Source organism: Nannobrachium achirus (genome assembly GCF_963921795.1).
Source record: "Nannobrachium achirus genome assembly, chromosome: 7".
NCBI classification, from domain to species: Eukaryota; Metazoa; Chordata; class Actinopteri; order Myctophiformes; family Myctophidae; genus Nannobrachium; species Nannobrachium achirus.
The window spans coordinates 46,783,834-46,811,496 of NC_137816.1; the positions used below are offsets into that span (position 1 = coordinate 46,783,834).

The following is a 27,663-nucleotide window of genomic DNA, read 5'->3' on the forward strand; positions in this document are numbered from 1 at the left end:
TTTTTACTGGTCTGGAGAGGGCACTTTTTACAGACAGGGTAAAAGGGCAGGGGCTCAAGCCCCCTTTGATGTCTATGTGTGCACGTGCCTGCTTGGGTGAACTACTGTACATTCCTTTAACGTTGTAACCCCAACTGTCTACATCTCATCTGTTCCTGTCTATTATTATTGCTGTGTGTTTTTATTTATTGATTGACAATAATATGATTCAATGGCCAAGATTATTTAAGCCACTATGAACTATGGGACTATAACCATTAAAGTCTGGGTAAAAGTTTGAAAACACAGTCAATATTTACTAGATACTAGAGAGCGAGAGCGCGTGTGTGAGAGAGAGAGAGAGAGAGACAGAGAGAGAGAGAGAGAGAGAGAGAGAGAGAGAGAGTCAGAGCTGGCTGAGCCCCCTCCACTCTGAAACACATTCCTGGACAGGCCCTTTTCCTCAACACTTCCTCCCCCACTCAGCCAGTCAGCCAAAGGGGTCAAACTGACAAGTCTCTATTTTCACATGGTACTATAGGCCCTATGGTCCCTGAATAGACCGGCCCTCACTTCAGCGTCTTGCTCATGGACACTTCGACTAGTAACTCTGGGGGACCCTGGGATCGAACTGGGGACCTTCCGGTTGCCAAGTGGCCACTCTACCCCTGAGCCACTGCCTTTATGTTGGTCTTTAAGCAGAACATTTTGACCTTTGCTAATATCTTCTTTGACATTGACAAAAGGTCTCTCTTCAAACATGAAATGTCATTGTCAGCTAAACCAGGGGTTTTCAAAGTGGGTGACGGGGCACCCTGGGGTGCCGTGACAGAAGTCCAGGGGTACCGCGAGATAATTTCATAATAGTCTGAATTTATTTGGACACAAAAAATATATTTAGTATCATTATAAACTTGAAATACAACATTGTTTTCAGTCAGTCAGCCAAAATGTCTATAATCTCAACGTTTTCCTTGCAACATAATCACTAAAAAATGCAATAAATATAAGGTTCTGGGAGTGAAAACTATGAATATAATGAAGGGGTGCCTCGGATGAAAGATACATTTCTACTTTCTAGGGGTGCCTTGAGCCCCAAAAGTTTGGGAACCCCTGAGCTAAACAATGAATCATTCACTGCCAGATGTAATGCTCAGTACAAGATGGTCAAATTGTCTCCATGGGCAGTGGACAGTTCAGAAATCAGTGACGTCATCAGTGGGGATGCCAAGCGTTCTCTTCCTGGAGAGATAGTATGCTATGCCAGGGGTCTTCAACGTTTTCAGGCCAAGGACCCCTTAGTCGAGAGAGAGATGAAGCAGGGACCCCCACAACCCATAGATTCCATATAGTTTCATCGTTTGACGTCACAATCATCAGTGTATTTTGGATTCATGTCAATTTGTGTTTTCAGATATTCAACCACTTGAACCGTCAATAAACTTGACCTTTCACTCTGTACTTACTTAGTCTGCTCTTTTTCCCTCTACCCCAAACCTCTTTGCCGAAAATAGCTGATCTACATAGATCTGCTATGTTTGGCTAAAGTTCTCAGAATATGGACGCTAGGGTTCAAGTGGTTAATATAAAAAAGGAAGAAAAAAAAAAGATTTGGAGGACCCCCTGTAGTAACTCTGAGGACCCCCCTAGGGGTCCCGGACCCCCTGTTGAAGACCCTTGTGCCATGCATTGTATCCATTTTGCATTAACACAAAATAAAATAAAACCTTCGTTATCTTTCATATAGCCGGCTACAATCATGCGCTTCCCTAAAACAAACTCAACTTAAGCGTTGCATTCGAGGCACACAGGCAGCACATGCGACACTTTCCAGCGTCTCACAGAGTCAGAGGCTGTCGACATCTGCAAAGAATCTTTAGGTTCAGCAACATGGCAGGATTCCATTAGGAGCCAAATTGCGAGCTGGCAAAAACTCTGAGGGAACAACGGAAAGCCACAGCAGCCAGTCCTGTAATTTAAACCTTATTTTAAATTGTGATGGCCCGACAACATCCATGGACTGAGAGAGAGAGAGAGAGAGAGAGAGAGAGAGAGAGAGAGAGAGAGAGAGAGAGAGAGAGAGAGAGAGAGAGAGAGAGAGAGGGAACAAGGGAATAAGGGAAACTCACCCAATGACTACAGAAAAATGAGCTATGAAAGGGAAATCATGAAAACAACAGGGCAAAGAAAGAACGGTGAATAACTAAGTTATTTTATTACAATGAACCGCTAAGGAGGAGAGGGAGAATTCCTAATGAAATCACCATCGTGGCTCGAGACTTCCATGTTCCCGTGGTTAGGAGAGGTCAGACCCTACCAAATCAATTTCACACGCTAACGTTTGAGAAACACCCAAACTTCAAGAGTTTATATTCAACTTCAAAATGCAGAAATGACATTGGGGTTCGCTGACTGTGCGTGTTAGATTTAAACAAAACAAAGAAGCTAAACAAAAATGCCAAGAGAACTTCGGCTTTCCTCCTTACTGTACTTGAAAGCTTCTGACAAAAAATGCCAAGGGAGGTTTGACCCACACCAACTAAACCTAATCTAAAACACATACTTTAAGAAGCTAGTTATTTGAGCTTCAAGGAAAGGAAATGTAGTTATGGGGTTTCAGTGCTTTCAGTTTTTGTGGGGGGAAAACTGATGGATTCACAAAACTGGGGTTGAGAAATGGAATGCCGCCGAAAAAACTAAACAAATTGGGATCTTTATAGAGAAGCTGTAATTTATCGGAATACAGTAAGTGGCAACATGGGGAAAACATTTATAGAGAGACCCATTTATATCTGAAATAGCCGTTGGTTTAGATTGAGCAGAATCACATTTAGATCCTTAGAACCTACTTGCTACACATTTGTATGGAGTTGTGGCCCGTTTCCCTATTTTGATTAAGTTCTAATGAGGTTATTTCTTGGATTTGGTTGCCTAAAAGACCACATTCAAGTTGAGTGCGCCCCCCCCCCCCCCCCCCCCCCAAAAAAAAAGAAAATTAAAAAAGCACTATTCAGTATTCTAAGAACTTCTATAAATAGACGATAACACACCCCGTGCGTCTCTGACAATTGGTGGTTGCACAGAAGCAACAATTTAAGGTAAGAAATGTTGAGCTTTGTAACTAAAAAAGGCCGGCTTGAAACGTAGCAGCAGCATGCTCTGTTTGTAGTGAAAAAGGACCGTGGTGGAAAATATTTGAGGAAATGGCAAATGGTTAATGGCCCGGCACTTGATGTTGAATTCCATAGTCTAATGTGTCTCAGTCAGGCATAAGAGCAAGTGTTGTACGCGTGCCAGTGAACAGGCTGGAGGTTCGGGTCACTGAGAGGCCCCCGTCCACACAGAGAGACAAATAGATTCTCACTAAAGATGAAGTACAATGTGGACCTTTCCCTCTTTATGGATGGTTTTGTCTTTTCTTTTCAGTCTTTTGTGTGGACTAGCCGCTATACTAGCCATGACATTAAGGTTAAGTCAGTAGTATGGAATAATAACTCATTAAATATATATATAAATATAAATGCTTGACCAACTATGAACCTGAGCCTAACCTTGCGGGGCTTAAGACTGCATGCTTACGACTTTCTGTAGATCATTTACAAAACCTTATCCAACCATGGCCGTCTGTAAATGAGACTGCACTTGAGCTCTTAACGCTGCCTGACTCCATTCCTCTTTGAACACCAAAACTAAAACTGTATGATGCATGCAGTGGTGGGAAAAAGTACTCAAATGTTTTACTTTAAGTAAAAGTATCAATACTGCAATGTAGAAACACTCTGTTATTAGAAGTAAAAGTACAGAACTCTAAATGTACTTGAGTAAAAGTACAAAAGTATTGGCATCAAAATGTACTTAAAGTACCAAATGTAAACGTACTCATTATGCAGAATATCTCATTTCAAGTTTTCAAATGTATAAAAATCAATCGCGATGCAACGCATTGTGAGCTTGTAGATCGGCTATTTTCAAATGGCCAAAATGTATACAGGGCTGATGTGGTTAATGTATGTTTTGTAATAATAATCAAAACATAATTGTAGTGGAGTAAAAGTACAATATTTGCCTCTGAGATGTAGTGGAGTAAGAGTTAAAATAATGACAATTGGAAATAATCCAGTAAAGTAAGAAATAACTCAAAATTCTACATAAAGGTCATTAATATACCTTAGAGGAGTTGTGTGGAAATAAAAAAAAAAAGTTCCCCCTCTTCTGTGTTGCCTAGAACTGGAGGATTGATTTTGGGGTTTGTATTGCAAATCACAACTTGATGACATCACACATTGTACTTTACAATACAAACCCCAAAATCAATCCTCCAGTTCTAGGCAACACAGAAGAGGGGGAACTTTCCACACAACTCCTCTAAGGTATATTAATGACATAGTTCAATATTGAAAATGGGTGGTCTTCCCCTTTAAGTACATTACATAAGTAAATGTACTTAGTTACTTTACACCATGTGCATCATGGTGGAATGGCTATCAGTAATATACAATACCGGTATCTTTTAACTTCCAAGTTACATCTACTCTGCTTTAAATGTTTTGGACTTTTCACGGTGGTATGTTCAAACACGTATAAGCTGTCACTCTCCAGAGAGCCCAACCCCCCTATACCCGTTTTTACTCTAAGACCCCTACTCCCCCTCACCTTCCCAATTTCCCAACATTCCTGGGCTGTGCCCCCATCAGTCAAAGGGCCAATTCATGGGGTTAACGCCGCCGCGAGTGCAGACAGGGCTCTGAGACAGGATGTTTGGCCGATACCTTGCTCTGCTTAAACAAACAAGCCACCAAAATATGATTACCGAGGGCAGCAAGGGAATGGCCTGCCCGTCTTACTGCAGGACTTCAGCCACGTTAATGTCCGGCCTGTGAAGAATATGGCGTCGTTGTCGGGTGGAAACCTTGTACGTCCAAAACCGTTCGTTTTGCATTTTTTCATTTTAAAAATGATTTAAACTAGTGAAAACAGCCGATCTACAAGCACACAACGCCTCGCGGTGCGAGGCGCTGTGTGCTTGTAGACCGGCTGTTTTCACTACTTTTGTGCGACGGCCTTGTACGATGAGGCAGGGCTTTACTTGCGAAACATACAAATGTAAAACTTGGAGATACGAGATATTGCTGCATGTCACTCCCCTAGCTTCTCTCTCTGCATTACCCTTCACACTGTAGCTGGTCAGAAAAGCGCAATAGTGAATCCGCCACCCTCCCTGCTTTCTCATTGGCTGAATGCAAGACTGAGAAAACATGGAGACCGACATTACTTTACAAGCGACCTTGATCCACGTGAGACACCACCGTCGCTTGAGCCGACTCAGCGTCGTTCAAGTTGTAAACCCAGGGGGCCAGAAGAATAGTATAACGTTTGGGGGTGAACTGTCACTCAAAGTGCCTCTGGCCAATCACGTTGTGTCTTTTCCGGGACTTGCCTGAAAGTCGCTATCATCCACTATCATGCGTCAGAACCCCCTCCTCCCACCCAAAAAAGTTTCTCAAATGGTATGTGAAATATTTCTCTCGCACCCTGTGATTAGTTCAATTGTTCACACATTTGAATGTGAACGTGCTATCACTGCTATGTGAGGATTCCAACTGTCCACGCTTGACAACAGAGGACTCACAATGATCCGCTTCTTGCGTTTGCATTTGGTTCAGGCACACAGAGTTTGGATCAATTTCACATTGAATTTCATGGAAGGTCATTTACACATTAAAAGCGGCAAGGAAATATTAAAGCAGCTTGGATGGCCAGCGCAATGCATATATTCCGGAAAAATGATAATGAAAATTATGTTTGAAGCAACAATGGTGTAAAGTAACTAAGTACATTTACTTAAGTACTGTATATAGTTTTGAGGTATTTGTACTTTACTTGAGTAGTTCCAGTTTTCAGAACTTTTACTTCTACTCCACTACATCTCAGAGGCAAATATTGTACTTTTACTCCACTACAATTATTTGAAAACTTGAGTCACTAGTTACTTTGCAGGTATAAATGATTATATATGTGTGTGTGTGTGTGTGTGTGTGTGTGTGTGTGTGTGTGTGTGTGTGTGTGTGTGTGTGTGTGTGTGTGTGTGTGTGTGTGTGTGTGTGTGTGTGCCTTGCGTGCACGCACACATGCATGTGTGCGTGTGTGTGTGAGAGCGTCTTTATCCTTGTGGAACCCCTATGTGAGTTCTCTGTGCTGATCTTATCTCTGAACCAGACAGAAATTCCTCTCCCTCTCCCTCGCTCTCATTGAACACACACACACACACACACACACACACACACACACACACACACACACACACACACACACACACACACACACACACACACACACACACACACACACACACACACACACACACAGAGAAAGAGAGAGGGAGACTTTTATGCACACTGTTGTTGAAGAGCTTAACAATAAGCAATGCAATGACATGTTTTGTTGGAGGCACAGAGGGATAGCCGACTTAGCTACAGGGCTCCTATAAGCTTCAAGTTGACATTTACCATTTTCAAAGAGAGAGCCTTCTGCCGTGGCTTCAAGGAGAACGTTAACTGATAGAATGATAAAAAGAGGCCAGGGCAAAGGTATGTATAGACCCCGCCACAGTGCCACACCCAGCTGAAGCTCAGTCAAAAGCTATAGGATTTTGGCTGTATTTCAAATAATTATAATAGCACACAAAATATAAGAAAACATAGGAGAAACCACCGAATTTCTTGGAGAAACCACTGAATCTGTTGGTGCATAAAACTCAAAGAGGTTTGAAATCAACTGGATATCAATGTCATGGTCATTGTGACCGTCAGGTCGCAGTTTACTATCAAAACCTCCACCGGCCGTCCGTCCGTCCGTCGGTCACACGTCACACGTCACACCTTTGCCCTGCTCATATCTCCGCATCAGTATGACATCACACTGCTGACATCAGTATGACATCGGCAGCCATAGTTACACCTGGAATGTTGAATCTCCATATATGGAGATAACCTACGCATCACACAAAGTCTGACCTCACCAGCCCATACTTGGGCATGGACGACTTATATCTCCATATACGGAGATGGCCATATATGGAGATACGATGACATCACAGAGTCCACAGCTGATGATGTGGCGTGATGTCATACAATACACAAACAAGCCCTATATAAAGGGGCAATTCTCACCAGGGAAGAGAGCATTCCCCACTAGCTGAGTATCTTAAGATGGTTGGATGTGATGATAAGCTATAAGCTTAGTTGATCCTGGCGATAAGGTCTGAGTCGAGGAATGATCTCTTCCCTGGTGAGAATTGCCCCTTTATATAGGGGGCTTGTTTGTGTATTGTATGACATCACGCCACATCATCAGCTGTGGACTCTGTGATGTCATCGTATCTCCATACATGGCCATCTCCGTATATGGAGATATTTGCTAAGGTAAAAAACATGGTTGCTATGGTAAACAGTTGGTTAGTAGGGTAAACAGTTGGTTGCTAGGGTAAAAAACCATGGTTGCTATGGTAAACAGTTGGTTGCTAAGGTAAAAAAAAACATGGTTGCTATGGTAAACAGTTGGTTGCTAGGGTAAACAGTAATGCATGACACGCTGCTGCGCCACACTCAGCACCCCTAAAAACCAGTACTTGGGATTTGTTGATGTAAATGTTCACATAGAGTGTAATAATTGGTGATTAATACTGTATATATGAATACTGCATATGATTTGTTTGTTTCTCTAAAATTACAATTACAAGTACTGCTGTTGAACACTGTATGTAACTGACTATCTGCAACTCTATGCAAACCCATAACCCTGAATGCTGGATATAGCATACTCCTATGAACCATATAGCGCCATGAACCTGAACCAAATATGTGAACATTTAAACATTGTAGTCAAGAATCTGAGATGTATGTGTCTGTATGTCTCTTTTTTTATAAAATATATTAAAAGAAACAAAAGAAAAGAAAAAAAACCCTATCTCTTGCACTTAAAGAAAAAGATGCAACTACTTACAACATCAGTTTTGAATTAGGTTCGTTAGCTAATTATTGTGAGTTCTGTCTTATATTTCCCACTCCTCCCATTAGTCTTCCTGCTGTAAACAGAAACGGAGGTCATGGCCCCATCATCACAACACACAAATTACATCTAGGGAAAAGCTGCTTGCAGGTTCCCTGGCCACCGCTATTGAGCCAACTGTCATTCCTGTTCACATGCACTTCTTGGCTAAAGAACCACCTCCTTGCTCCAGTGTTCTGCTATGAGGCAAGAAGGAGAGACCACACGCGCGCACGCACGCACGCACGCACGCACGGACACACGCACGCACGCACGCACGCACGCACGCACGCACGCACGCACGCACGCACACACACACGCACACACACACACACACACACACACACACACACACACACACACACAGGCATGCATGCCCACACTTGTGAGTAAACATCTAATTCCACAATATTGGCCATATTCAAGCAGTGACCATATTTCTCTTACTTTATACTCGGTCAGGGCCAATTACGAAGTAAGAGCAAAATGGCCGCTGCGTGTATATATATATAGTTAACTAGACCGATGCCCGTTGGGAGCATTCCCAGAAGACATCGTATCTGCATGTCTGTCTGTGTTCGTTTTATGCCCATGGACATCTCTGTCAGCGGTTCTAGACAACTGGTTCCATATACCGTACGTATGCCCATGTACGACCGCCATGTGCGTACGGGTACATTGGTCAGATTGGCAGATCAGACCAACGTCACACACTGCAAACTCTGAGATATGCATGCCCAGTTTGAAGTCGATCAGTAAGAAAGTTACCGATCCACTACCGATGGAGGTAAACACAGACAGACTCACCCACTCACCCAGATTTGTGTATTTTATAAGGATGTCACCTGTCAGAGAATGGACTCAACTACACTCTCCCTCTTGATGACAAATATACCAATTACAGACCTGCCAACCCTGGGAAATTTTTTTGAGTACTCATGCGCGGGCACGAAGTGCCCGCGCGGCGCCGAATTTTTGTTGTTTTCCCGCACAAAACAGCGTATATTTTGGGGGGTTCCATGCACCTTTTTGGGTGGGACCTTTACAGTTATGTTAACAAAATTTCACACCAGAAATGTAGCACATTGCATGTCTTGACTTACACTAATAGGAGGAGGCAAGATGTTAGAACAACCTCTTAAATAAAAATGCCATTTGGTCTGGAGGCTAGTATTACCAGGCAATACAGTAATGTTGCTTTGGCAATATTGTTGACAAATCTTTAATAAAATATACTAACTGCACTTGCTCAGAGTTAGTTAACAATAGACTCGCAAAACAGTCACCAGTGACTTCAGGAATGAACATACATCAATATAATCCTGTTATTCAAATTGCAAAATAGCTTTTCATTGTAGGCTATTTACATAAACCTGTGTCTTTGTTAATTGAGCAGCCTAAATAAAACCATATGTCTGTGCATGATTTGCATGAAGTTGAAGGTATTCAACTCATGTAGGTTTCTATTCCATCCATGATATATAGGCCTACATTGTGTATAGATCACATACAGCCTAGTCTGTATATTCATTCATATAGGCTGCAGGCTACTCATTGTTGATAGACCATTAATGTCTTCATATATTCAAAGGTGATAAATAATTTGTTCACTGTTAATGTGTTTGACAATACACATGGGCCTAATTCATTCATTCATACTCATTTAGAGATAAAGTGGAACAGGCAGCCCAGTATGTTATCCAATCATGGCCAATGTATATCAGTTCATTGTACTAAGCCCTGGGTCACACGTTTTGACTGGTTGCTCGCTGCAACACCGTCGTATGACGAATTACAACACTTCATACACAACACAACAGCTCCAGGCGGACCGCAGCCGCTCGTTGTTTTGTTTCACCAGCGTCGCAAGATAGGTTTAGGTTAGGCATAGTACAAGATTTCACCAATTCTCACCCTCTTGGCTGCTATGACATGTGAATTCACCTCAGAGGAGGGTTTTAAAAGTTTATTATTAGCCTACCTGTTAAGACTCGTTGGCAGCACACCACGGCCATTCTCCGTAGTATCTTCTTTATAAATTAATCTGATTAATATCGCCGCTATGTGAAATCCGAGCGATAACGCGTCGCTGTGAGATGTGTGCATGCTGAAACTAAACCAAAACCTTCTTCTTATAACTCTATGACCAAAACAAAACAAACTCCGTCCGCGTTAAATTCTTCTTCTACCGACAAAACGAGCATCGCTTCCGTTCTAGTGCTCCGCAGCGCCATGCACCCCATTCACACACCTGGGAGTGGTGCCTGGGAGAACTACACGGCATGGAGCAAAAATGTTGGCCTCACAACACAACGCAGAATGTGTTATGTGTTACCATGGTTCCCCCGAACCAAAAATGCGTAGCCGTTAGAGGAGTTTGCGTACCTGCGTACAGAGCCTTAAAATGCGTGCTTAGTACGCAAAATGCGTACGGGTTGGCAGGTCTGCAATTATTAAGTTATTAGTTAGTTAAGTTATTACTAGGTAATAGATTTGGGATAAACATCAAACTTGGCTTCCAGTGCATGGACAAGTGTCAATACTGTCAGCATTGGATACGTTCACCCGTTCATTTCAAATTCTTCATTTGGACAAGGACAATAAAGCTGTATTTAATTTGATGCAAAGAGTACAATGTTAAAGTATGATAAATAATGACATCATATTAATTTCGATGAGAAATGATTCTCAATTTCACAACACATGAGTAACGACACACTGCTCACATCAACTTCAGAGGCACACTAAATAGTGTGGTTGCACACTAGTGAATACAGTTCCCAAAGTTCCCAGAATTATTATTAGTATTATTATTTTTGTAGAAAATAAAACTGTCCATAGTGTTTGGACTTCCTGAAGTCTTGCAAAACAAGTTTTCTCCTGTGATTTCATCCAAAGTCCCCTTTGAGCCACCGTAGTCCACTTCGGTGGCTCATTTGGGACACAAAGACTGTGGACACAAGCATTGACACTAGGGCTTGCCCACCTGCCCCCGGCAGGTAAATAAAACTTTCAGGCAGGTCAAGTTTTCTTCCAGGTTGCCCGACCGGGCAAGTGCTCATTTGAGAGGGGACGGGAACAGTCTATAAACACAACACAAGATATCTGTCTGAACACCTGAACAATTCTGGTATGTGGAATGTAAAAAGTGTGAAACTATAGACATATTCAATCATAGCTATGTAGGTATTTGGATTTGGAGGTATTGAGGTATGACATTTTTTATCGCACAGCCCCAGAAAAGTAAAGAAATAAGTGTTAAATTGAGCGGTAATTAAAATCATTTTATAGTGGACAATTTACTTTTCGGGCAAGTGGGCCTGACCTTTGGGCAAGTAGAACATGACCTGTACTTGCCCGACGGGCAAGTGCCTCTGAGATCTCATAGTGTCAACCCCTGGGACAGTATATGTCATTGCTTTCGGAGCTGCATGGACTCAAGATCAAAGAGGAAAAAAAACAACAACTGTACCACTCGTTCTGGGATATGATAACATCAGATTAAGGTAATAGTCCGGAATTTTCCTTTAAGTAACGTTGCGATAAAACTGACTGTGTTCAGAGAACAATGAAGAAATATCTAGCAACTCTGCAGCAACGCATGACATAACAGTTCAAGAAATAATAAAAAGATCAAAGGAACTAAGAGAATAAAAGATAAATGTATACAAAGACGTGTTAAAATGAGACAAAGTGAAAAGAAGTAAAAAAAGAAGCCAATCCTAAATACAGCCACCAAAATGTGTCTGGGGTTCTTGGCTAGTCTCCCAATGACATGACTGACTGCCTATAGACCTTAAAGGTGCCTGTTCAGCATTTAACACACATGATATCCCGACATGATAGTAGCAAGTTCCATGCACACAGCACCTTCAAGCACCTCAAAGTGTGATATGACTAATGAATATAATGTAATGTTGCCATTCTTTATCATTGCTTTGTTATTGTTGTCATTGCTGCTACAATGTTATCTGTCTGTCTGTCCGTCAGTCTGTCCGCCACGTCACACTTTTCCACTACTCATATCTCCGCCACCATTGCCCAAATGATCCATGCCAAACTTTGCACACACACTCCTTGGCTGCCAAACCACAACCTCCACCCCTCATTTCTCACATGGCCCTCTTCTAGCGCCACCATGAGGCCGATTCTTGCAAGACACATTTTTGGACACTGCTCCTACAGATTTTGCCCAAAAAAAAAACACGCAAAGCGGTACACAGTATCTCTAAAGTCATGTCATCAACATAGATCTGTCCCATTTCCCATATTCCCTCCTGATTGGCTACCATTGCCTTCTAAAGTTTGTGTATTCGACCTGACGGTCGCTTATCTCCCGATTTAGGGAGTCTTACTGGTTGTTGTCATTGCTGCTACAATGTTATGGAACCAGAGACAAGAACTTTACTCTTACTCATATCATAAGATGGAACAATAACAAAAAATCTATTGAATGAGTGAGGAAGGGGGGGCAGAGGGTTTGACCAACAGGGGCTACAAACTTACTACACTACAAGGCCCCCCCCCCCCTCCAGCATGTAAACAAATAAGGCTCCAGTTTCATCATTCAGAGGGGGCTGTTTCCTGTCTAACTACACCTACACCCCCCCCCCCAAACCACAGACACGCACGCACGCACGCACGCACGCACACACACACACACACACACACACACACACACACACACACACACACACACACACACACACACACACAGACACAAACAGTATACTTCTTCCTCATCAGAGCTGCTTGACTTCCCCGCCCCCCAAAATACCAGCCTCTTTCCACAGCTCAAATTGCGGAATGGAGGGATTTAAGGGAAGAAAGAGGGGAAAGGGGGGGATGGGCAGCTAGCTACAGAGTCAAAGAGGAGAATGGAGGGAGCACATACAGGGATCTTATTGCACTTTCATCCCGGGGAAATATTTTGCCATGCAGAGAAAAAGACAGAGAGAGAAAAGGACCGCACTGCTGTGCTAGGGAGGGAGAGACCTGAGACCCCCCCCCCCCACACACACACACACACACACACACAGGGGCGTCACAAGGGGTAGCAAAGTGGGACTGAGTTACCAGGGCCCAAGGTGGAGGGGCCCTAGTAACTTTAGCTATTGAAAAATAGCAGATATACAAGCTCACAGCGCGGCACCGAGTGCCGCGCTGCGAGCTTGTAGATCTGCTATTTTTGAAAAGTTGTGAAAATGTGTGAAAATCTTTGAATATATGTATTTTTTTAAGCGAACATTTCTAACTCAAATTTTGCTTCTGGGGGTCCCTGGAACTAAATATTTTGAGATCGGGGTCCGTGGCCAAATACATATCATCTTGGGGGTCCTTGACATAGGTTTCTTGCACACATTTTCACAATTTTTCAAAAATAGCAGATCTACAAGCTCGCAGCGCGGCACTCGGTGCCGCGCTGTGAGCTTGTATATCTGCTATTTTTCATTAGTTAACATTCATGGGGGGCCTGCAGTGAATCCTTGTACCCAGGGCCCAGAATTTGGTGTGACGCCCCTGCACACACACACTCCCAACTCCACACATCCCATAAGATTCTGTCAATAGAAGCTTTAATTGGCAGATTATTTTTGTTTTAATAGCCTTTCTACAGGAGAAGCAACAGACAGTAAGTGGGTCCAACCTGCATTACAATAAGTGGGTCCATCCCGCATTAGTGTGTGCAATGCACGCGCACGTTATGCATACGTTATTGTGTCTGTATGTGCAATGTGTGCCATAATATTCAACGCTCGTTCGGTTCACAGTGTGCTGACATGTTGGCCAATGATGTGAAAGTCACGATACAATCTGATAACGTAAGACACGTACCTGTGTAGTCTCTTGGCATGATCTGAGGCGAGTTAGAGTAGTGGGGGGCCACAGTTTCAGTGTAAGACAGAGTTGGGTCTGAAAAGGTTTAGAGAAAAGGACACAAGTCAATCAACGTGCCATGGATCAGTCAGACAGCCTGAAGCAGTCTATGCAGTAAAAGCAGGGGTCTTCAACGTTTTCAGGCCAGGGACCCCTTAGCTAAGAGAGTTATGAAGCAGGGACCCCCACAACCTCATCATAGATTCCATATACGGTAGTTTCATTGTTTGACAGCACAATCGCCTGTGTATTTTGGATTCAAGTCAATTTATGTTTTCAGATGTTTAAACACTTGAACCGTCAATACTTAATAAACTTGACCTTTCACTCTTACTTGATCTGCTCTTTTTCCCCTCTACACCAAAGCTCTTTGCTGAAAATAGCTGATCTACAAGCTCACAACGCCTCGCAGATCTGCTATTTTTGGCTAAAGTTCTCAGAATATGGACGCTAGGGTTCAAATGGTTAATATACAAAAGGAGAAAAAAAGTTTCTATCACACAAAGATTTGGAGGACCCCCTGTAGTAACTCTGAGGACCCGCTTCGTCAAAAGATGGCGCCACAAAAAATCCAAGAAATAGCCGATCTACAAGCTCGCAACGCACCACATTGTGATGCTTTTTGAGCTTGCGGATCTGCCATTTTTGCTACTTTTAAGATGTTTTGCCAATGACATGCCATGAAATAGGGACGCCAAGGTTGAAAGTGGTTAACTCGAGAGAGTGTTACCAAATGGACATTGCACTCTACACAGTCAAATTCCCCAGTGTCCATTTAAACTCTGAGAGTATACAAATGGACCCAAATGGAACCGTGAGGATTTTTACCATGTATGTAAAGGAGATAAAACAAAAGTGATGTGAAAGTCTGTTGATGGCTATGTCACAGAACCTTGAGCACGAGCAGCTGTTTGAGTCCATCTTTGTCACAAATCTTAGAATATACTGTTTGGTCACACCCTCAGTGCCATTTACTGGCTTGCTATGTGGCATCCATTGTCCCACACTCACCCAGTGGCTTGTGTTCATCTGAAGGAGACAGAGAGTATGGAGGAGGAGGTGATTCTGAAAAGACAAGAATTGATGTAAATATGAAGCTATATCACTGTGTACAATAACACTGAAGTTGGGAATGTGAACGTTATAATCCTACGCTATAATTTGACAAATAACTTCAGAACAAAGTTCATTTTTGATTCTTGATTGAGACAATCCAATTAAAATGTTTTTTTGAGGGAGACGTTCTTTGAAGCCTCAGGCTACTGTACGGTATGTTTGGACCGAAAGCTTTCTTTAGTTTTAACATGACTTTGAGAAGGGTTGGCTATTCATTATTCCTTTCTCCCTATTTTCATTCTTTTTACAAACAAAATCCCCTCTCCAATAACACATAAGTAGGCCTACAAACAACAACAATTGTGTGTGTGTGCCTGCACAGCATTTAATGTCTTGGCACACACACACACACACACACACGCGTCATCATGAAATAACCAAAATACGAGGGGGGAAAAAAGTGAATCATAGAAAGAAGTGGGACAGTTTCCCCACACTAGAACTGAACTATCCCAGCCCAGAGAGAAGTCTTCTGGCTGCTGCCTCTTTAAGAGCACAGCCAGTAATTGCTGGAGTACTCAGTCAGTGAGATACCCAGCTAGTCAGCCTGGCGCCAGCCGTATGCAAACTGTATATTATCGGCACTCCTTCACCTAAATAACAAGAGGAGGACCTCCTGTCAGAGAATAAGAGGCTAAGTGCAACTTGAGAACGATCTTCAATGGATAATGTGGGGAAGTTTCTGCACACAGTACTCTCAACACGTTTAAAACGCTTGCATGCATGGGGCGAATGTGTTAGACACAACAGTTTTGACAAACTAAAAGATTGTTTGACTTATTAAGCTTTAGGCCTATTATAGAAAGAAGAAAAAAAACATGTTTTTGAATGTGTGTGTCTGAGAGACACAGGGGGAAAACCCAAAGTGTATGGGGAGTGTAAAACACACCAATTGGCCATAAGTGCATTGTTACCAAAACCAACTTAGACACCTTTAAACTAAATGGTTGCATTATTCTACTATGTTTAACATACAAATGGCACCCCATGTAGCTACACAGCTTGTTGTGGGTGGGTGGGGGGCGAGGTCCATTGAGCCAAGTCTCTAAACCAGAAATAAATGTAAGGGGGGGAGGGGGGATAAATTGTGCGTTTTCACAGCTGTTTATTTATTTATATGCTGTATGGTTCAGTGATTTGGTGTCCACTAGTAGCCTACACACTACAGGCGCTGCATCATTCATTCCCCAGCAGGCCTAAAGGTGAGGCTTAGCTTGGAGACCCCCCCCCCCAACAACAACAACCCCAAAACAAACAGATAAATAAATAGGCTAGATCAGTGGTTTTCTTTTACATGTCAAGGACCCCCAAAATTGTCACTTATTAGCCCGCGGACTCCCCCCATTTGAAAAGATGCGCCAGGGACCCCCATATAAGGCACTATACGGCATTTACATTTCAAGGACCCCCAGTTTGACATGCATTATGGGCTACAGACCCTCATTTAATGGCATTTCTATCCCTGGGACCCCAATTTGTATTGCAAAATCAATTTTAATTTAACTCTGAGAGTGTAGGCTACAAATGGACCATTTGGTTCCATTTGTAGCCAGAGTTCAGAGTTAACGACCCGTAAGGAGTCCCTCAAGGACCCCTGGGCTATAGATCTAAACAAAAAGGGACAGAACTGTCACTGTGTTTGTTTTCACGTTCTTACCTGGCCCACACACACGGCTGTAGTGATAGGGGTTGCAGCACACCTTGCTAGTGTCCACTGCGCCCTGCACTGTCCCACCACCGCTGTGACAGTGACACAGTGCCTTCAACTGGGCCGTGTGCCCCAGGTCTGTCCAGCGGTACAGCCTGCACAGGAGATGTTGGGGGGAAATAACGGGCTGATGAGAAGAAGCGCTATTATTGAGTCGCAGCTCCGTCTGCGACGGCACCAGGACGCACTCGCCGGGGATCCCTCCCCGGGACTCCACGGCCTTGAGCAAGGCATCGAGCGCCTTCTCCTTCAGCCTCTTTAGGAGCGCATAGGTAGCGTTCTTGAGTTCTTGCTCGACCGCCGCCTGAGAGTTCGCAGGATCGAGCCTGCTGCTGCTCGATGATGTCGTATACTTTGGACTGTTGTTCGCGTCTTTCCTCGGCCTGAGGTCCCATTCCCTGAACAAACAACACGTTACCGTCCCGCTGTCGCCCTCCTCCTCCTGTTGTCCCTCCTGGCGATCAGAGCCTCCTCGGTGCTGCTCGGGAGCGCACATGGTGGTCCCCGGACCATCGCTGAGGCCCGTAACGTTCCCGTTCCCCCCACCACCACCAGAGCTCCCCACAGACCGCTGGTCCGCTTGGGTCACCGCCGACCTGTGCTGCTCTGTTTGGGGGACATTCTCTGGGTTGCTGCCGTTGTCCCGAGCCTCCTGATCGCTCCGTTTGCTCCCATCTCTCCCTTCTCTAAATGTGACCAAACGGCTTCTCCAGAGTCGCCGTACAAGACCCGAACGTTTAGACCTGAACATACGACAACTTAAGGCAGTTTTGAGTGTGTCGTAGCTGGCCTATTGGTCCAGTCCTGCTCTGAGAAGAACTTGAGTCCTCATCGATTTCTAGACTTCTTGCAGCCGCACCAGATGAAGGGTCTGTGCACTACGGCGCGCACAGCATGCGCAGCCGAAGGTCATGGATTTATGACCGACCCGCAGCATTAGAAGATAGTAACATTTGCCGATGTGTTGCATTAAAAACAACGATTGACGGTTGCCTGTGTGCCGTGAAGACTGCAAAGCGCCACTCAGTGACCTGAGCTGTAGCGCATAAACTCAACGTAGGCTACGGTTACAACTGTTGCCAGCGCTCCCACTAAACCACGGAACCCCCTGATCTAAGGAGATCCCGCACGCAATTCATGCCCGAACTGCATAAGGCAGGAGGCTACTGGTAAACTAAAGAAACACAACGGAATCGGATGGTATAAAAGTCGCGCATATCAAAAAAGAAAAAGAAAAAAAAGTTTCCCTTCTTTGTCCTCTACTTGCAGGCACACTAGCTTGATCCTTAAAATCCACCCATGGCACAAACAACGGTGGAGTTGTTGCTTCACCCCGAAATAATCCTTTTGCTACATTCACAAATTCCAATGTTTTTCTTCTTCTACTTGCGTGGATCAAATCCCTTTTTTTTTTGCAATCCCGATAATAAAACTGTGATCTTGAAAGAGTAACACACACACACAAGGGCTAGGTTATTATTACACGATTGCCAAACTACAGTTCCTATATTCCGTGCTGAGAAGTTGTTTTAAAGAGAGCTGGAATTACTCGACTCTCTCTCTCTCCACTCCACTCCCCTGCCATTCCTTTTCGGATGCACACTCTCTGACTGCTTCTCTCACACACACAGAGTACACACGCTCACATACACACACACGCTGCGCGCGCGCGCGCAGGGCGCGCACGCGGGGCCCCCGAGGAGAGCTCTGGAGCCATTGGTTGATTCCCGCCATCATGTGCCAGTCTAGACACTTTGGCGGCTAGGCTGTGAGCCGCAGTGATTGTTGCGCAAACATGGTTTCAAGTTTCTTAACTCTTAAAGACGCAACATCCTCCTTTTCCCCCGGCCTTTAATGTTACATTAGTTTCTTTTGGCTGAAGTGGAAAATATTATATAGCATAAATTCGCAAAAAAGAAATATAGGCTACAGTACACAAACACATACATACATAATAATAATAAGGGTAATAATAATAATAAATAATAATACCGTCCATCACTGTGTATATGTATGTGTAATGTGTAGGTCTATAGTGTGTGTGTGTGTGTGTGTGTATGTGTGTGTGTGTGTGTGTGTGTGTGTGTGTGTGTGTGTGTGTGTGTGTGCGCGCGTGCACGCGCGCGCACGTGAGACAGAGACCGCATGTATAAAAGTAGTGGCCTATATCTATCTATCTATCTATTAGATAATACAAATGCAATGGTCTATTTAGAATTAGATCCTATAACAGCAGTAGTTCTGTGAAATTAGATTCAAGATATAATAGGTCAGGTGATCTATTTCATCTTGACACACACACACACACACACACACACACACACACACACACACACACACACACACACACACACACACACAGTCAACACCTTTGTAGCCTACTTTTTGTGTGCAGTATTAGAAAGTTAATTTGTATAAATATTTGAATAACTAACTAATTGTTTGGGAGTGGAGCTCTGTGATCAAGAGACTTCCAGCCCTGCTGCCCCCATACGTTAGGGAAGGGGAGTGAGTGAACTGTCATAATATAAACAACATGTGCATTCCACTGTTGTATCAGTGGGTGAGTCAGTCTGTTCCTTGTGAGTGTAATGAAGACATCAAAGCAGTGTTCACATGAGACAGATTTTTATTTTCCATCTTTTATGTTCTTATAGGATTAAACCTTGAATATTTTCTTTAACAAATATGTAAAAATGTTGTACATAAAGTGCAAAGCGTAGCCTGCATTTCTCGATGTATGAAATGCATCTTTTTCAAATTTAAATTTTCATAAGATTTCAGCCAAGTTTCGTGTATTCACAAAGTCAACATTAAGTAGCCTATTTCCATGAGGCCATAAGGTCTACCAGTACCAAGGCAAAGCCAATCTATCATACAGGGACGTGCAGAGAATGTTAGAGGGGCAGGGGCTGAAATCTCTAAAAGGGCCTTTTGGTGAAAATATCGAAAATAGCAGACCTCCAAGCTCACAACGTGTCGCAGCTGAAGGTCGGCTATTTTCGGTGCTTGATACCACACTGAACTAAGCATAATCAAGTGAATACTGAAGATGTGGCGTAACGGCATGGATTTCTACACAGAGAGGGCAATTCTTTCAACATAAGATGCTACATTCAAGTTCAGGAGAGTTTGGACAAGGCAATTCTCTTGAGTGCTCAGGTATGGCATGGAAAGAGAGGGTGTTTGCATTTCTTTCACCATAGTAAAAACTGCATTCATGGTCTCGAGAGGGCACTTTTTACAGACGGATAAAAGGGCAGGGGCTCAAGCCCCCTTTGACGTCTATATGTGCATGTGCCTGCTATCATAAAAGCCAAATCAAGAAGGTTTACATTTTGTTTTTACAGTTGTTTGACAAATGAGTTCAATTTAAATGAGATAAAGCAGCACTGCAATGAATGAATGAATGAATGTAGCCTACTCGGCATACCAAGGACTGAGAGTGAATTATAAACCAAGATAATAAACAACACTATTAAGTACTGACCCCATGAGAGTACCATGAAACATGGGAAGTATATGGAAAGAGGAGCTAGCTAGGGTATCCCCTCTGGCACTGTGCCAGCCATGCCACCGTGTACCCGGTTGCGACTGACTCCATGATGCCAGTCATGTTGACGTTTTCACAACTCGCAGCTCGGTCAGTGGGTATATCATGGCTCCAGGCATTAGCACTATGCTCCTGGGTCGGTAACTGTTCACACCTCACATCAGAATAGTTAACCTTGCATGTCAGAGAGGCACATCCAGCTATGTGTTATGTTCCGCTTTTTCTGCGTGCCCCAGTGCCACTGGAGTATGTGATGGGGCTAGCAGGGCCCGGGCTGAAGATTGTGTTGTGTGGGAATCATGTTACAATGACAGGATCAGCCAGTCATGGAAGAAGTAGGGAAGAGGAGAGGGCTACTGGAGGGGTGGTGCGCGTGTGTGTGTGCAAGGGCGTCACAAGGGGGGGAGGAGTGGGACTGAGTTACTAGGGGCCCAAGGTGGAGGGGCCTTCATTATTTTATACTTTAGCTATTGAAAAATAGCAGATATACAAGCTCTGCTACGAGCTTGTAGATCTGCTATTTTTGAAAAGTCATGAAAATGTGTGCAAATCTTTGAATTATGTATTTTTTAAGTGGACATTTGTAACTGAAATTTTGCTTCTGGGGGGTCCCTGGAACTAAATATTTCGAGATGGGGGTCTGTGGCCAAATACTTATCATTTTGGGGGTTCTTGAAATGAAAAGGTTTGAGCACCACTGACATAGAAACATAGTTTTTTCAAAAAGCGTTTTCACGATTTTTCAAAAATAGCAGATCTACAAGCTCGCAGTGCAGCACTCGGTGCCGTGCTGTGAGCTTGTATATCTGCTATTTTTCAACATTTAACATTCATGGGGGGCCCGCAGTGAATCCTTGTACCCAGGGCCCAGAATTTGGTGTGACGCCCCTGTGTGCGTGCGTGTGTGTGTGTGTGTGTGTGTGTGTGTGTGTGTGTGTGTGTGTGTGCGTGCGTGCGTGCGTGCGTGTGTGTGTGTGTGTGTGCGTGAGGGGTATGCCGGGCACCTGTTCAAAATGTGTCCCCCTGTGTAACTCAATCAGATGCATGGGGATGCAGGCAGAAAAGAGAACCGTTTGGGAGCGTTTCCCCAGAGTCAAATGCCTCGCTGCCTGAAAAGTTCCATGTGGACACACATGGGAGAAGGTGTTTGTCCTGGGAACATTGAAACTTTTTAGAACACGCACGTCATGCACATGCGTCCCACACACAAACAATGCGCATGCACATGCGCACGCACGCACGCACTCTTGATATTGGTGCCAAATCTGGAAATTCATAAAAATACTATATGCTAATAATAATACCCCTGAAGTTATTGTTTGGTTCATGAAATGTCATCCTTCATTGTTGCCATAAAGCTAATCAGATATATTTGACGGAAGGAATGGTCCCAGTTTATATCCATACAGCCCATCATTTATGGGCTACTGATATGGATATACTGTAGAGCATTAGTAATGATAATTACAACAATTACTCAGATAAAGCCAGGAAATTTGAGAGCAGTCACCACCTATTGAAACGGCACATCTTGTCTCTGTCCGTGTACGCTCAGTTTGACGCTCTGACATCACTGTGATGTCAGGGGAACCAAACTAACAGAATCCCTTTTATGCCCTAATATGGAGATCTCTGATGTCATCAATATTAAGCCCAAATCTAACAGGACTTCATATGGGAAGGCCCATATATGGAGGCCACCACACTAACAGAATCCATGTACTGTATGGCCAAGACAGATGGCCAAGACAGCCCATATCTGTGTGGCTGGTTCTACAGGCATGGATATATGGGGATTGTATGAATAAAACAAATAACTGAGTAACTAAGCATGTTTGGGGTATCACAGCATATCTCCATATACAGTACATGGATCTCCATATATGGGTACCAGGGGTCAGGGGTCTCAATATATGGGTAACTGGTCCGATATACATCACGACAAGACATGGTGACCCTTAGGTGCCTTACTGGTACCAAGTAATGCATGATGTAGGCCTAACTTTTGAATGCTTAAAGGAGTAGGAGTAGGAGTTCACCCCCAAAATGACTTTCCTTCTATTGATAACTCATGCCATGGAGACTTGTGTTCAATAACATTTTCTTGCCCGCCCCCCAGAAAAAGAATCTCTCCCCGAAATTCCAGACTCTCTTCCCAAAACGAAGTGTGTGTTAGAGTCTGGTTTATTAACCAGGTAAACATCATGCATAATAACTTGGTAACAGTAAGACACCTAAGGGTCGCCATGTCTTGTCGTGATTTTGGGGGTGAACTACTCCTTTAACATTGTTGTGTGTGTGTGTGTGTGTGTGTGTGTGTGTGTGTGTGTGTGTGTGTGTGTGTGTGTGTGTGTGTGTGTGTGTGTGTGTGTGTGTGTGTGTGTGTGTGTGCGTGTGTGTGTGTGTGTGTGTCTTCTGTTACAAGTTAAGTTGCATATTCACATTATGGGTTTGTTGTTAATTTAGCAGAACCTAAGAGTATCCCTATAGGGTGGTGATACATGATTCAGTTGAATGGTGAGCTTGGACACCTTCAACTGAATATATACAGTATACACTCACTGCTCACATTAAGTGATCAGAAAATAGGATTCATAAAAGATACAGAAAGGAACAGGGTATAAACAATGAAATGTACTTCAACAGTTCCTGTATCCTGTATCATAGGACAGTGTTCTGATAAAGCACTGGCCAAGGTGTCAAGCATATGGTTATGAAGTACAGTACTGGTCAAACAGATCTGCTATAGGTCGACCGTCAACAAGATATTAGAGCCCGACCAATGTCAGATTTGAGGTCTGATATACCAATCCCGATTTTGCAGAGAGTGACTAAAATGTTGACATCCTTTGTCTATGCTTTGATCAAACTCTGATGTTGCAGTTTAGAATGTTGACAAAACATGCACCAAAGTGCTAGATTTGAAATTATAGATGCATGATAGATTTCAAATGAACATGTTTTGGGTGGTTTTATTGGGACATCAGTACTAGTTTAATGTCATGCACATAACCGATCATGTTGCTTGCCAAACCGAGAAAAAAAACGGACTAGAGGCACCTGGGTTGAGACATTGTCACACAGATAGGTCTATACACAGGTCTTTTTCATGTGACTACTTTTGTTATTCCAAACCCATGTTTAAGAAAAACATTTAGCATGGTCTGCCACCATTGAGATATAAATGTGTAAATCTCATCCTGTCCCATGACTAAAGTCTGGTTTATTGATTGTACGACGGCATCGCAAACTGAAAATAGCAGCTCTATAAGCTCACAATGCGTCAAGTGTCATCGGCAATTTTCAGCCCACAATGCCGTTGTACGATAAAGCATAGTGATTCTGATTCTGAGCGTAATTTATAGCCATAAACGACATTGATGTCACATAATCTTAAAAGTATGTCGTTCTACCTGCTCCAGCTACACTGCAGTGACGCCCACCTCTCCATATGTTACGTTTGTGACACCCACCGTACACCCACAAGGCAATTTTCATATAGGATAGGTCTAAGGCCAAACGGCACCAATGCAACTAGCCGCAACTCCTTGCAATAAAACTGTTGTAAGGCCATGTCACACCAATGCAACTCCTTGCAACTGCCATTGAGGATAATGGTTGCGAGGAGTAGTTGCATGCTGTAAGGAGTTGCAAGGAGTTGCATTGGTGTGGACTGGCATTTACAATGTATTCATAGTGGTATAATTAAATAAAGCCAATTGGGATGGGATTATTATGACTAGTCTAGTGTAATGTTCACTACTGTAGTTTAGTGGTTTGTAGGTGAATATAATTTGTGACAATGAATTAGAAATATGTGTTGTCAACTTGTCTAGCAAACTAATGCACACATTTACTCCCATATCTTATGGTTGTGTGTGTGTGTGTGTGTGTGTGTGTGTGTGTGTGTGTGTGTGTGTGTGTGTGTGTGTGTGTGTGTGTGTGTGTGTGTGTGTGTGTGTGTGTGTGTGCAATCGAGAAAGGACGTCATAGACATACCTGGCTCCCTAGAGAAAACAGACTTTGCACCAACTGCACACAAAATGAAGTGGAAACTGAGCTACACTTCTTAACCACCTGTCCACTGTACCAAGACATCAGAGACACATACTTCCCACAGATCATAACCATCCAAGGAGAATTCGAAAACATAACCAATGATGAAAAACTCCCATACCTGTATGGGTGAAGTAAAACAATGTGCAAACACAGCAGCAAGATTTGTGAGCTGCTGCGATAGGAGAAGGATATCAAATGGAATCCAACCACCTTAAAAAAACATTGTATATATCCCTGCTCTGCCTACACGTAACCTTGATGCATGAAAACGGTTACACTCTTTTCACCTGTACATATTTTGTTCCGATTGTATTGTATTGTATTGTGTACACTTCTGCTTTGGCAATGTAAACGTGTGTTTTCTCATGCCAATAAAGCCCTTTGAATTTAATTTAATTGAATTGTGTGTGTTCACTCATGTTTTAGCATTCCGTGAGAAGAGAGTGGACATAGGTAGATTGAGAGCAAAGTGAAAGAGATAGAAGCACAGAATAAATCAAATAAAGACATATACCAGTACATATACAGATAGCAGGTCTATGATATAAGTAGGCTACACTTCTTTAACAACTAATGTTATTACAATTGGACCACTAGACCTGATTGCAGATGAACAATTGTACCACTACATATTATTGCAGATGAACTATTGGACCACTACATAAAACAGCAGATGAACGATTGGACCACTACATAAAACAGCAGATGAACAATTGGACCACTACATATTATTGCAGGTGAACAATTGGACCACTACATCAAATTGCAGGTGAACAATTGGACCACTACATCAAATTGCAGGTGAACAATTGGACCACTACATAAAATTACAGGTGAACAATTGGACCACTACATAAAATTGCAGGTGAACAATTGGACCACTACATAAAACAGCAGGTGAACAATTGGACTACTACATCAAATTGCAGGTGAACAATTGGACCACAACATCAAATTGCAGGTGAACAATTGGACCACTACATAAAATTACAGGTGAACAATTGGACCACTACATAAAATTGCAGGTGAACAATTGGACCACTACATAAAACAGCAGGTGAACAATTGGACCACTACATAAAACAGCAGGTGAACAATTGGACCACTACATAAAACAGCAGGTGAACAATTGGACCACTACATAAAATTGCAGGTGAACAATTGGACCACTACATATTATTGCAGGTGAACAATTGGACCACTACATAAAACAGCAGGTGAACAATTCATATCCAGGAATTCACTTTATAGACATTGCAGCTGAATAACCCTCTAACAAATTGCCCACTATTTCACACAAGGATTTCACACACAGCCCGTTTGGAGTTATAATAAAGTTATAAATAAAATAAAAGGTCCCGAGTCAATACAATAATCAAGAGGACCACAGCCTTGACGTCTAGCCATTGCCATTGCATGGCTCCTCCAGAGTGTGTGTGTGTGTGTGTGTGTGTGTGTGTGTGTGTGTGTGTGCGTGTGTGTGTGTGTGTGTGTGTGTGTGCGCGTGCGCGCGCGTGTGTGTGTGTGTGTGTGTGTGTGTGTGGGAGAGAGAGAGAGAGAGTGTGTGAGAGAGAGAGAGAGAGAGTGTGAGAGAGTTTGTGTGAGTGTGCAGTGTGCATTTGTGCGGGACTGAAGGTTGGAAGGAGAGTAGACAGGGTGTCCGGCACCAGACCACCTCCTAAAATAAACCCCGTCCATTTGTCTCTCAGTCTGTCCACTAGTAGACCTATGGGCTTCCACACACACACACACACACACACACACACACACACACACACACACACACACACACACACACACACACACACACACACACACACACACACACACACACACACACACACACACACACTCACAGTCCCAGCAGAAGAGACGAGCGGAGTCTGAGGCCAGGCGTGTCGCAGGAACAACATGTCATCAGCTCCACTGCTTCCCTAATGGCTCTCGTCTCCACTATAGATACACGGCAAAGAGCGTGTTGTCCCACCAAGGCGTCAGCATACCCCCCCCCCCCCACCACACACACACACACACTCCCCACCCATGCAGTCGCCTGCTACGCAGCCTAGCCACTTACGATTTAGAACTGGAAAGACTAGGAGGCCCCTTTATGAAAACACACGGGTGCTTGAGATAATGTCTGCCCAGACCTCTGGACTGATGCCAGCCTGCCCTCTCTTAATCTTAGGTCCATATGAATCTCTCTGCACGGAGGAGCTGCCGAGTGTTACTAATATCAGCCAATTAAAAACATGTGTCTGTTTGAATTCGCTTCTCGATTACTTTGAGGTGTTAGTACACTGTCCAATCCTGACTGTAATTCACGTAAAACTCTGAGAGTGTACAAATGGATCAATGAATACTGAGGAATTTACTGGTTATGACCTCTGGGTAGAGAGAGTCATCACTTAACTCATTCTGTGCCTATCCCGAACATGTTCGGCTTTATTTTAATCCAATACAATTTTTTTTTATTAATTGACTTACCCTGAGCTGCTTGTAGAGTCGTGGGTGGTCCTGGCTCGTCCTACGCTAGCCAGCTAGCCATTTTACATGGTCCGACGATATATTCCATTAAAAATGGTTTAAAATACATTTTTGAGCCCCCCAATGTTCACCAAATGTTCAGCGCCGCTTCCGGAACGACGTCCAGTGTGCCTATCCCGAACATGTTCGGCTTTTTTAATGAAATGAATAAAATGATCCGAGGCCTTCTGAAGCCTGAGCCTAAATTTAAAATCCAGTGTTCCAAATCCGGGGGCCGCCATGCCGGCCGAATCGCCGCCGAATCCAATGAAAAACCACATCTTTGGAGGCCCATATCTCTGGATTGTGTTTTTAGGGATGTGGCGCGAGGTTTATTTACGGCGAAATCGCCGAAAAATGATCTTTAAAATGACAAAATGGGAATAGCTATTCTGTTAGCATTATCATCCGGGACCTTTCCATGACGTGCACGAACGTGAGCACGCGCGTCACTGCAACGTGAGCCCCCGGATGCTAATGCAGTCCACTATGGGAGAAAGTCTGGTATTCTTTGGTGCCCTCTAGGGGCTGGCACTGGAAGCGTTAACATACACAACATTTCTTTTGTTTAGTTTTTTTGTTTTGTTTCCTGAACTCAATGACACCCCCAAAAAACTGACTTTTTTTTTCCTATGCAAACTTCTAAATTCTTCAATCAATCAATCAAACCTTTGAACATTCAGTGGAATTTCTGTGGTCTGGGGTTTTTCGGAATAATTAGGCTCAGAAAAGTTAAATGATTGGCCCACGGACTTTGACGTCACAGTACCCTTAATCACGCCCCATCTCTTCCCAGCCC

General features: G+C 43.4%; 1 protein-coding gene across 1 annotated transcript in view; it reads right to left on the reverse strand.

The window, feature by feature from the left end:
* LOC308288792 (mothers against decapentaplegic homolog 6-like) overlaps positions 1-17,477 on the reverse strand; it is a gene marked incomplete at its 5' end in the record, with an annotated part of 29,518 nt that extends 12,041 nt beyond the window's left edge. Inside the window, 3 exons of the mRNA XM_080730262.1 lie at positions 13,861-13,938; positions 14,914-14,967; positions 16,676-17,477. Coding sequence (XP_080586388.1) covers positions 13,861-13,938; positions 14,914-14,967; positions 16,676-17,477 — 934 coding nt within the window. The remainder of the gene's footprint in view (positions 1-13,860; positions 13,939-14,913; positions 14,968-16,675) is intronic.
* Between the last annotated feature and the right edge of the window lie 10,186 nt (positions 17,478-27,663).